This window comes from Phaseolus vulgaris, chromosome 7, assembly GCF_051622355.1.
Source record: "Phaseolus vulgaris cultivar YP4 chromosome 7, ASM5162235v1, whole genome shotgun sequence".
NCBI lineage: Eukaryota > Viridiplantae > Streptophyta > Magnoliopsida > Fabales > Fabaceae > Phaseolus > Phaseolus vulgaris.
The window spans coordinates 21,024,638-21,037,842 of NC_143504.1; the positions used below are offsets into that span (position 1 = coordinate 21,024,638).

At 41.4% G+C, this 13,205-nt stretch overlaps 1 protein-coding gene across 1 annotated transcript; it reads right to left on the bottom strand.

Annotated features, from left to right (window-relative positions):
- Positions 1-4,154: 4,154 nt before the first annotated feature.
- On the bottom strand, positions 4,155-8,091 carry LOC150025824 (uncharacterized). Its single transcript, XM_090305266.1, has 4 exons — positions 7,170-8,091; positions 6,868-7,091; positions 4,601-4,858; positions 4,155-4,518 (listed from the first exon to the last, which is right to left on the bottom strand). The coding sequence occupies exons 1-4, from the start codon at positions 7,185-7,187 to the stop codon at positions 4,155-4,157; spliced, it is 864 nt and encodes a 287-aa protein (XP_090161392.1). The 5' UTR covers positions 7,188-8,091.
- Positions 8,092-13,205: the final 5,114 nt, after the last annotated feature.

Sequence of the window (13,205 nt, forward strand, 5' to 3'; positions counted from 1 at the left end):
GCGCGCACTTGGACGAACTTTCCCTTCCAGTCCTTGTAGGATTGCTGGAAGATAGCGAAGATGGATCTCCCAGCAATCGCGTTCAAGCTAACCCACAGGCGGTCTCCTGGGTGCTTGGCTTCGAAGAGGAACAGGAATACATCCACGGAAGCAGGCAACCCCAGGTGGTCGCACATCACTTGAAAAGCTCGAACAAACGCCCAGCTGTTGGGGTGAAGCTGGGCGGCGACAATGTTGAGCTCGGTTAGGAGTTCCCTCTCGAATCGGGTGAAAGGGAACTTGAGCTTCACCTTCTTGAATAAGGTCGTGTAGACGAAGCAGAAGGGCCCGTTGGCGCTCACCTTGTCATCGGCGCAAACAGGCAGATCGGGGGGGCAAGGCAGCACCATCATCTTCTCGTCGTGCTCTTTGTGGAATGATTGATTAATCTCATCCCCCTTAGTTAGCCGCAAAACTGCTCCCGCAGTGTTCACAGAGGATGTCTCCCTCAGAAGGGTCGAGTTGGCCCAGGGATACAAGGTTTTGAAGTCTGGCAGGGGAACAGGGGCTCCTCCGGCGATAGGTGGAGTCGCCTGGGCCGGAACAGGACGGGAAGACGCAGGCCTCTCAGCCTGGGAAGAAGAAGCGCCACGAACTCGTGGTGGATCGTGTGCTTGTGAAGGAAGGTTTCATGATGAAGGAGGAGGGTTCGAGGTGATCTTTGAGCGAGTCATGGTTGCAGCTGCAAACAAAGAAGAAAAGGAAAAATGATCAGGGGCTACAGAGGCTGACTCGATCATAGAAAGAAGGTGAAAAAACGAACGAATGTAGGTTCGTTGCGACGATTGACGAAGCCCTAAGTTACGCAGAAGGAGAAATGGAAAAACAACCCACAGCGTATGCACCAAGCAGTTACAGGATGATGCGAATCAGTGAAAATGTAAGAAAAACCAGCAGATGAAGGAAAGTAGGTACCTTTCGATGATCAGGAAGACGATGGAGGAAGATGGTGATCTAGAGTGTTGGAGAGCGTTGAGAGTTTTCGCAGAAGGAAGTTGGAGCGTTTGTAAGCACGAAGAAAGTGATGAAACAGTGTGAAGTGAAAATGGGTTTAAGAGTTTTTTTCGAAATGGGTTTAGGAAGCGCAAACGGCAAATGAAGAGAGCCGTTGATGAAGCCACGTGTCGTGCGATGAGTGAGGGGTTTGGTGGAGCGTCAGAGCAGCAGAAGGTACAACCGCTTGGAATTCTGCGTCAGTGCCACGTAGACCGGTGTTGACGTGACTCTTTCAGTCTTTTCGCTAGACAAGTCTTCGCTTAAGACTGGGGGGCTTGTGTACCGCCCTGGTAGTCGGGAGTGATGACGTGGCATCCTGCTACAGTATAGGCGTGTTGACAAGGCGCCAGGTTGGCAGAAGGGAAGGAAGTCGGGGGGCTCGCGTAGTCGCCAGTTGTCAAGTTGGCGTGTTCCGATTTCCAGCTTACCAGAATCGGCGATCACCAGGTTAAAGATGAAGTCGCCAGATGTAGATTCAGGCGACCTAGTCATCGGAGATCGCCAGAGCAAGCACATCGCCGAAGATGAAGGAGAAGCAGATTATGAAGGCGGCCGGCGAGACCACAGGGAAGGTGTATGAAGGCCCCTAACTCGCCAGTTCCAGTAGAGATCGCACTCCCAAGTTAGCTATGCACTGGGAAGTACCATGCATAAGTAACTTAGCCAAAAAGAGAGTCAGGAGCAGCGCCCAAGTCAAGGAGCCTCCAGATGATGGCACGTGTACAGCTGGATGCGAGCCACGTGTCCAAGTCTGTAACTGCCAGGAGAGAGAAAGCCACCAGGTATATAAGAGTTCTTAACGAACTTTCTAAGGTACGCACGTTCAGATTATACTCTTTACGCTTGCGAGTGATAGAGCTAACTGTGAGAGAGGATTTGCACGGTTCTTGTTCTCTTAGTATTTGGTGATACCGTCACTGACTTGGGCGTTGGAGTGCGATCGGCCGCAGCGGCGCCGCTCCGTTTCTTTGCAGGTTCTTGAGGTGGATCTCGAAGAGGAACGGAGGTTTGAAGCGGTGCGCACGTCGATCCTTTGACGAGGCAGTTTCCAGCGTCCCGGTCAACAGGCAGGATCAAAACTCTATTATTTTGATGAGATTTTAGAATAAATATTTAGAATTTAACTAAGGTTTTAAAATAAATCTTTGGAAATTAACGAAGGTTAAAAAAATCTTTGTTATTTTATGGAGGTTTTAAAATAAACCTTTGTAAATTAACAAAGGTTAAAAAAACCTTCGTTATTTTGTGGAGGTTTTAAAATAAACCTTTGGAAATTAACGAAGGTTAAACAAACCTTCGTTATTTTGCGGAGGTTTAAAAATAAACCTCTGGAAATTAATAAAGGTTAAAAAAACCTCTGTTATTTTACTGAGGTTTTAGAATAAACCTTTGGAATTTAGCTAAGGTTAAAAAACCTCCGTTATTTTGTTGAGGTTTTAGAAAAAACCTCCATTAATTAAATCAATTCCTAAGGTTATATTAACCTCCACTAAATAACCTCTATTAAAACCTTTTTTTGTTGTAGTGTATCAAGACCGAAATTGTTAATTTAACTTTAAGGATTTAAAAAAATATCAAGAACATTAGGTTAGTTATAAATCCTACAGCAAGTACAGGTAGTTAAAACAAAATTGAAATTTTTTTAAACAAAGATCAAGATTATCATCAGATTCTTTTTAAAACTGAAGTGTATTAAATTGGCGATATTTGTGACCAAGTTCAATGGATATGATCCTTTGGGTTAGAAAACTGCACCTCCTGCAATTTGTTTCAATCTTCAGAGAAGGATGACCTAGTTCTTTAATGATGCAAAGGAAAAGTATTTGATTGTATCGGGTCTCTTCTGGATGGCGTAAGCATGAGATGCAATTTTTTAGATGGTGCAAGTGCATTGAAGACATTGGGGATGACAAAGATGGAACTATTGCTAGACAAAGAAACAACATTTGTAGCTTGGAAAAGTGTTTGATGATGTCAAGAAAGTGGATAAAGATGTTGTTAGTAGGGTTGTGTGTTGTTGTTGTAATAAACCTTGCTATGTTGATTATTTTCTTAAAATTCCCTTGAGTGACGTCTGAATGTATGTTTTGGTTGGGATTATGATTGAAAGAAATTAATGTAATATGTATTAGTGTGTTGAGTTGATTATGTCTAGTATGTAATATGTATCCTGAGATCTGTATCAATGAAAAATGATTTTTAGCAAGTGGTTGACATAGAAGTTATGTACTATTTTCTTGTTTAGTGGTGCTGCATAATTTTAAGGTTGAATAAGTTGGCATTGTGGAAAATAAGAATGGTGTAACCAAATTAAGATGCATATTCATTCTTGAAATCAGTATCAAAATACACTAACATGGGTTAGACTTGCTTAGCTTGAACATTAATGTTAAATATTGCATCTAGTATACATCTTAAGCTTTTACTTTTTTATGAGACAATAAAGTTCAGCTATCATGTGTCTGAATAAGGTGATATGCATCTCATAATGGTCTAATGGACAATTCCACAATGGTTGCAGTGAGCGAAGTAAACTGATTAGTATCATGAACAATTAAGAACTCTGATTTGGACAACACAGCAAGAAAATTCAGAGCAAGTAGAGCCAATCTCATCAAAGACTAAATAAATGAAGGAAAACTATGATGTTATAATAATATAAAGGTAGAGTATGTAAAATTAATACAAAAGATATGTAATACATTAGAAGATAAAGCACAAGCAGATTTTCTTCACTAATGAATCCATAAGACCTACCACAGTTTGGTCCTATAATAATTGTTTTTCAAAATACATATGTTTAGAAATGAGTGAGTTCCAAAAGCATTCATGGTTCCAAAAGCGGCCTCTGATGGACTGTAACTTAAGCCTCGTGTTGGGTCTTGAAAATGTTGCAGTTGATCTTGTTGTCCTTTGAGCTGCCTGAGATGGCCCTGGTGCACTTGTAGCTGCCTGACCTGGAGCTTCCTGAGGTGGCCCTAGTGCACTTGTAGCTGCTTGACTTGGAGCTTGCTGAGATGGCCTTGGGTGAGATGGTCGTTTTGCACTTGGACCTTGTTCAGATGGCTTTTCAATGCAAGACTTTCTATTGTGGCCAAGCTTAACCCAGTTTGGCCTAACTAAGTCTTGTTCTTCATTACCTCCCATGGCTCTAACCTTCTCTTCTTTTTTGGTCTTCCAGGCATCTTCTTTGTGGGAGGTGGCACAACATCTGAAATTTCAGTTCTTTCCCATACTTGTTCACCATTAACTGGACAGATAACTGTGTTGTACACCTCTGCATATGTTTCCTTCTTGTACCAAAATGAAATGAAGTTCACTGGATCTACATTCAGAAATTTCATGGCAGCAAGTGCATGGCAACATTGTATTCCAGTCAACATCCATTTTCGGCAGCTGCACTGATGTAGCTCCAAGTTAACTGCATACTTTTCTCCAATGGTAGAGGTATGTCTCACTTCAAATAGGTGATCTGCAGAAGAGCTGTGATGATGGAATTGGTTAGACATATCTAACAAGTAAGACAATAACTTTTTAAAATAGTGTATGAATGTTGTCATCTAACCTGGGTATCCAATATCGAGTTTGATTTGCTTCTTTTTGTAACCTGCTTAAAATATTTGGACATATTGATCCTTTAAATGAAGCAATTTTCAACATGTTCTTTGCCCATCTCTGCATTATATAAGTCCTGATATCTTCTAGCATGGTAATGATTGGTTTTCCACGTGCAGGTACAAGCACACTATTAAAGCCTTCAGAAATATTGTTGACAAGTGAGTCACATTTTGGAGTGAATGTGAACCTTGACCTGGACCAAAACCTAGTACATAATGAAAGGTTAGTGGTTGTGTTGTGCATGTGCTGTCATTAAAATGCTAATTTAAGTACTATAACTTAGTTTCTGAAATATTGCAAGCAAAAACAGGGACATTAATTCTAGATAAACGAAATTATTATAGGAAGGGATTGATAAAGAAGCATGGAAGCAGCACAATCAACAGACTCCAATAACCAACTGAAAAGTTGATACATGACATGTATTATAATTTATTCACACTTACACATCAATTGATTTGTTCAAAGCACAAATGCGTACTTGCTAAAAAAATGAAATTTAGTTTAAAGTTTAAAGTTTAAAGATAAGAGTGAATTAAACGGCACAATAAATTTAGTTAGCATATGTGTTTAATTAAATCTTTCTGAGTTTTGGAATCTGATACTGTATTGTTTTGATGATGCAGATTCTAGTCAAGGGGAGTCATACATGCAGGCTGACAAGTCACTCAATAAGATATGAAGAAAGTTATGTAAGTTTTGATGATGTTGATTGTTATTTACTCTGATTTATGAAATGATGGACTTGTCTGGCCCCCTGAATGCCACGTAAGAAGTAAAAAACGATTTAACAACCTTATTTATTTGCCATATGGGGGGTCATCCAGGCTAATTTGATTTTTAACCAATAGTCATGAAGATATGTTCAGAATACAAAATCCAACAGAAAAAAAGTTATCCATCAAAGAGCATAGGTTAGGTTTCTTTAACTTATCAGCCTCCCAAAAGGTTAACATTATTGGTCTTTCCATCATTGCGAAGGTAACCAAACCAACTAATAACACCAACCACAAACACTCATCATTTATAAGCATCACATAAGAGCATTAAATATGTCTATGATAGAAGTGACAAAACTTTTCATTTCAATGCTGATGGTTCGTAGCAGGGCTGACAGCATATAAGGTAACAACCTTTTCATTTCCCATTTATTCCTGATGCAAACAATCATTAGTTTCCGGTTGATGCACGAAATTGGAAATGGAAATGGTGCTTGGACTTGGAATTATGACATTTAGAAGTTCATCTACAATTGGAACCACAACTCTAAAGTCCAATTCCACGAAATTCTAACATAATTAAAGCGAACATTTCTCCAGCTACCACACACAATGTCATCACCCCTACCATCACAATCCCTAACACCAATCACTGCCACCTGACTCCCACTGATTGCCATTATGGTACCACCCCCTTGCCCAACTACCACCACTCGAATCATCATTGTTGTCCTTGTAATTACCACAACCAACAATGATCACTACCGTGTCACTCTCATAATTTTGGTTGTTGCCAACATCACCTTACCCATTCCCCCCACCTTAAACATCACTTTAAAGGCTGAGTCAATGCAGAAACTGCACACCACATATGTAACTGAAGCCCCCTTCCAAATCGAATCTGCATAATTTTGAACCCCAACATCACAAAATCATCTGCACATGGATAAAGAGCTGCTTGAATGACGTCCTATCTCATAAAGAGATCACACATCTGATCCCTCTAAAAGGCAGCACTTAGACAAATTACTAACACAACAACAACTACCAATTTGTAGAAGAAATTGATTTTTTTTCTAATGCCTATAGTTCTCCCTTCGTAGCCCCTTACCCACAGGAGTATGTTTTTGTGGATTTCCTTAGGTCCAGGTGCTGAAGTCCATAGTGGACATTTGCATGTGAATAGAACAAGTTCTGTTTCACACATTAGCAACTACTATAATCTAAGTAAGCAGCTGAATGATGGGCCTTGAGGTGAAGAAGTATTGTAATCATCCCATATGTTTTTTTTAATGCTATTCTCAGTGACAGTCTCCAATTAGAAGAGGTTACAAACATACAATAAAGCCAACAGAAAAAAGACAAATTCGAGCTGTTAATAATTTAAAAGTTTACTTTCAACCATATCAGTTTACTTTTAAACTATTATTTTAAATTGAACAAAGGTATGTTTTATCTTTTTCAGAATTATTAAATTAAAAGTATGAATGCTTGCCTGGGAGGTAATGCAATAAGATGTTTGAATGCGTCATTATTGACTTCCTTAATAACCCTCATCTCCCTCTCCCATGCTTGGGGATATGTGCTGGTAGCTGCCCTCCACATTAAAGTTTTAAGTTTTTTTCCTGGGTATTTCTTTCTAAAGTTGGAGTACAAGTGTCGAACACAGAACCGCTGCACTGCCCCAGGTATGATCTCTTGAATGGCAGGCAGCAAACCCTATCAAAAGTCATATATAAAATAGTTAAATGAAAATTATAAACAGACAAAATCAACAATTGACAGCAAAGAATATACCTTTTGTTGGTCAGACATGAAAGTGATGCCTTCACGTACATGTACACCCCCAACATCTTCAATTAAAAGCTGCAAAAATTAGGTCCAAGAATCTTTGCATTCAACCTCAACCACAACATATGCTAGAGGTAGCATCTAATCATTTGGGTCCCTCCCAATTGCTGTCAGTAGTTCACCACCATAAAAGCCTTTCAAGAAGCACCCATCCATAGCAATTATGGACCTACAAGATATAAAGCTATCCTTGCAGGCTTTTAAGCACACATAAAATCTGTTAAAAACTTTGAATCCATTCATGTCTTCAACTTTGACTTTCACTGTAGACCCCGGATTTGCACGCATAAGCTCATATGCATAGTCATAAATTCATTTGTACTGCTCTTGAAATAAACCTTGGACATTCTTCAACGCCATCGCCATTGCCCGTTGATCTTTTGACTTACTTATACTTGTGTTCCATTTTCTAACAGTTTTATTCCTTACATCATTAATTCTCAATTTTGAATTCTGACTTAAAGAAGTCTCCAACCTTCCACTCAACCATTTAGTGCTCAACAAATCAACCTTAAACTGCCTAGCACAGGTATGCACATCATTTAGTTTTCTTAACTGCCAACAGCTTGTTGAGGGTAATTCACATTGTTCTTGTGCTCCAATATAACGCACACGAACTCTCGAATTATCATTTTTTACTAATTTCAAATTCCTCCCTGAATGGACAGCATAAGTTCTAATGGCATCTTTAAATGCTTCCTTGTATGTAAAATAGGTACCCAAATCCCACGAAAAATCTGTCATGTTTTTTTGGCATTACAAAGGATGGAAATTTACCACCTGTCCTGATATCCTCATCACCATCTTCAAATTCGTCCATGCTGTCTAACTCTTCTGATTCCCACTCTGTATCTGACAGCCCTCTATCATTCACAAAGGTTCCTTCACTTTCATCGTCATTAGCACCCAAATCATGCAAATCATCTGTACAATTTGGTTATAAACCTTCAATAGGAATATTGGCCCGCCTTTTACTTCGGCGTCTATGCCTAACCTTGCCTATAATTGTAGTACCCTCACCCTTATCTGTAGAACCCTCACACTCACTGTCACCCTCATCCTCACCCACACCCTCACCGTCAACCTCACCCTTATCTCTAGTACCCTCACTCTGAACTTCAATTTCACCTTCAATAAATTCAACTTCCCTTAACCAAGAAGAATCTTCTGAAGCATGCCCACCACCATGACCTTCATCCTCCTCATCATCTTCCTCACCCACACCTTCCGTACCATGATGCTCACCAATGTCCACACCACCACCATCTTCAACATTAGGTTCAACACCTTCGGGTTCCACACCACCACCATACTCAACATTATGTTCAAGACCTTCGATACCACCACCATCCTCAACATCAGCTTCAACACCTTCGACTTCCACTCCATCACCTAAAACCAACATCATTTCTGCATCTGAAACAACATGCACTAAAAATAAATGAACTTCACCATGTGTATTTGCAATTTTCAGCATTTCTATTGCACCACCATCATCAACCAGAACCTCCAATGTATTTTCTAACTCTTCACAACCTCCACGTGAATACCACATCTCCTGTACTGATATAAACCCCATCTCCTTTAGGATGCCAACTATTTCAAAGTAACTCCATCTATCACTGTCACATGACCATGTTGATGTATCACCACCAACATGTCTTGCATCACAAAATATCCCACTATGGTGGACCACAAGTTGAAAATAACCTTCTTTAATGATATGGACTTTATAAAAGGTATTCCTGTGAAATATAAATATACATATGACCACAAATAACAAACAAATTACAAACTAAACCTTCACTTAAATGTTGGACCACACATCACAAAATTATGTCAGAGACCAAATGTTGGACCACACATAAAAAAATGTTGCACATGGTGGACCCTACATCATAAACAACTTTGTATATGTTCTCTAAAAGTAATAAAAAACAGAACCACTCTGAAACTAAGTCAAAAATTACTAACCTTATAAAGGAGCAACCACAAAACGACACCACAGTCTGGATTGCAATCACTGCCCCTTCACCACCTCTAGACCGCACCACATAATCGCTCCTCCAAATCGACCATGGGAACGTAGCTCACCATCATAACTCACGATCGCACCACAAAATCGAATGAGGGGAGCACACCTCCGAATGGAATCGAAGCAGGGAAGCGCACCACAGAATCCAACCAGGGGAGCAATCCTCGTATCAAAAACCCTAAATCAGAAATTCGAAATCCCCAATTTGAATAACCTAAACCCTAATTCAGTATTCACCAAAGTAATGTAAGCACAATCCACGTAACTTACACGTGTATGCCACATAAGCACCACTTAACGCCATTTGGTGATATTTAACAGAAAGGACCATTTTGAATACATTTTAAAAAACTTAGGCACCAAATTGATTTTTTTAAAAACCACTGTACCAAATTGACTATTGGCTATAAATATAGGGACGAAAAAGGTAATTAAACCTTTATTTTTCTGCTTACATTAACAAACCATTAATTCAGTTATGTGATTTTCTGATATTAATTGAATTGATCAGCAATCAATGTTCACATTAATTTGAGCAGAAGAAAATCAGAGAGTTGAGTAGTATACAATCCTTGAAAATAAAATCACCCACTTGAATGAATCTTGCCAATTGATTAAGTTGATTTTCACAAAACAATGTAATTCAATTATTTCCAACAGTACACTCAGATTTCCAGAAGATATCCAGATTAGTTTTCCAGAAATCAAGAACAATATGAACAAACCTAGAAAGAACAAATTTATTCTTAATTGACAAGATTTATTTTCTGCCAGATTAACAAACGAATCAGTAAAAGAGTGCAGAGATGAAGAGAGATTGAACACCACGAGATTATATAGGTTCACTCAAATGAGCTACATCCAGTCTCACCTTTACCAAGGTGAAATCCACTAAAACACAATACAAAACAATTACACAACCAATGTTCTTGAACCCTACAAGAACAAGGCACACCTAGCTAAAAAACTCTATTTCAGCACACACAACTCCTCAAGAAACTCTATCAAGAAGAGTCTTACAACCACACTTTACATAGAAAAGAATGATGAAAAGAATACATACACCTGGAAAGAGAATGCAAAAATCTGACTAGACTAGTAGAACAGATTGCCCAAACTGTGACATCACCTCCAACCAAGCTTAGAACACAAACAAGAACAAGCACACTTTCTCTTTTGAAAATTCTTTTAAGATCACGTGCTAATTCTCTGAAAAACTCTCAATCTCTGTTTTTAAACTTGTTTTCTCAACACCCTTTTTGGGAGAAAGACCCTCTTTATATAAGAAATGATTTATAACAGAATTTCAAAAACCAGTTTAAAAAGTTGTTATAAAAAGAACAAATTGAAGTTATAATGAATAGATTTATTTTCGGCTAAGAATTCACCAAAGGTGAGAGCCAAGCTCTCCCGCACAATCTTTTCGTTTGAGCTTCCCATGGCCCCTTTCTGATAGCCCTTAAGGATTTGTTGAAGGACCAGGAGAAGCTCAGCGGCAGGCGTAGGGGCAGGCTCAGGGACACTCTCACCCCCACCCTCGAGCGCGAAGAGGCTCTGGGGGGATTAGGCACTGAGGGTGATCTCTGAGCGACGCAGGGTGCCTAGCAGAAGAAGAGTGTGAAATGGCCGCCACCACCACCCTGCGCTTCTTGAAGACAAGGTCGTCCGTAGTGTCTGCTTCATCATCAGATACAATCTCCACCACCCTCTTAAGGGGGGCTTGAGTAGAAGAAGCCCCAGCGGCAGCCAGGGGCACGACGTCCAGAGGGGTTGAGAGGGCAGAAGAAGGGGCGGCTGGTGCGATGGTGGCCAGTGCGATGTTTGGAGTAGAAAGGGCTGGGGCACCTGCACCAGTGGTCGCCTCTTCACGAAGGGCTAAAACCTCAGCCAGCCTTGCCCACTTCTCTTCGTTCAGCACCATTCCTGCACCTAGAACAAGGAGAGGTGAGAACTTGGCAAGATAAGGTTAAGCAAGAAATCAGCATAGGCATAAGTAGGAATAAAGCAGAGTGGAGTTAAGAGAAAGGTCATGAGCAGGTGCCTATACCGATGTAGCCAGCAAGTCCTGTTGCACTGTACTCATTCTTGATGAGCTCAACAATGTTGAAGATTGCCCCAAGACTAGCTAGCACTTGGCATACCTCACGATCAGCAGAGGATAGCTCATCGAGGGTCTTGGCCTTCTTAAGGGTCAATTTTCCCACCCAGTACAAGGGGAATCCATCCAGAGAGGTGCGGTCGTGCTCAGAGCAGCACACCCTGAAGAATTTCCCTTTGAAACCCTTGTATGATTGCTGGAACAGGGTGAGGATGACTCTTCCTGCCACCCCGCTGAAGCTTACCCAGAGGTTCTTCCCAGGGTTTTTGGCTTCGAAGAAGTGAAGAAAGATGTCAACGGTGGGTGGATGGCCAAAGTGGTTGCAAAGGATGGAGAAGGCCCTCACAAAGGCCCAGTTGTTGGGATGTAGCTAGGCAGGGGCAACGTTTACTTCGGTCAACATCTCCCTCTTGAAGTTGGTAAAGGGAAGGCTGCCTAATACGCTTAAAGACCGTTTGATAAAAGAAGAAGAAGGGTTCTCCCTCGTTGGCACGGTTGTCTACGCACACGAGTTCACCCTCCGCACAGGGGCGAACCGAGATATAGGCGTTGCTGTCTAGGTGTGCCCTCCAGTCCACGATGGAAGTGAGGGAGGAGGTTTCAGCAAAAAGTTCAGCAGACGCTCAGGGGTACATGCTCTTGTAGTTGACGTTGGGAGAGGGTTGAAGGTGATCTTCGTTCGTGCCATGACGAAGGAAGCTAAAAAAATAGCAAGGAAAGAAGAAGGTAAGGGTTCAGCAAAGGGGGCTATGGTGTAAAAGGGAAGAAAAAACCCAGAAAAACCCTACGCTCACAGAAAACCCAAAAAACAGAGGAACGAAGAACGAATGCAGAGGAAAACCTAAACGCGGAAGTTTAAACAAGCCCAGGCAGTTATCAATGCGCGAAATCAGAAATAAAGAGCAATCAATGGAGAAAAATCATACCTTTGATTGCTGATGAGCGAAAGTCCTAATTTTTGTGAAGGTCGGAAACCAGAGTGTTCGAAGAGGAAGACAAAGAGTGCAATAGAAAGTTGCAAGTGAAGGAACAGTGCATGAAGCACGCACTTTTGAAACTCTTAACGTAAACTGGGAAAGCGTAAGTAACGTTGAGTCCCAGCCACTTGATTAAGACATGTGTGTGCTGATTAAGGAAGGAACAAGAAAGCATCACTTCGGTGCACTGTACACGTCCTATCACATGAAGCCACATAGGTCGGCAAGGCGAGGCCATAGTCTCTTTGCTGAACAAGTTAACAGCTCGAGACTGGGGGGCTTGTGTACCAACCAGTCCTTGGACTTGGGCGTTGACCAAAGTCATGGTGGGACCCCGAAGGCTGGGTCCACTGGTAGACTAGCAGAAGTGCCAGAGTCTCAGTAAGCTCACGGATAAGGGCAGCCGAGGAGGGGGCGACATCAAGGCGCGGGGCGTGGAGGCCTCAGACCTCGGCAATCCAAACAGTAAAGCTAGACAGAAAAAGGTGGTTTCCAAGCCACACTCCAGTTATCAGTAAGGGAGAGGCCTAGATCACCAAGCGCCCATGCATGGGGTGTGGACGACACGGTGGGGTGTGCCACAATCAAAGAACCACTGGGAAAAAGATGACTTGTAAGGGTCACGTCTCAGGGGTGATCTGCATGCATGGCACGTGAATAAGACATGAACTCCCAAGGCGGATGATCCAGAGATTAGGTGCATGAGTTGGCACCCAAGTGGTCATCCCGCGGAGGCTGCACTTCAGTGTAGGGGGTTCTTGCACACTAAATGGCCCTAAGAGTGGGTGATAGTGATGCTAATACGCACCTACAGTAAGCCTAAGTCACAGTTAGCAAAGGAGGCAGAAACACTAAAGAGTATATAAAGGGTA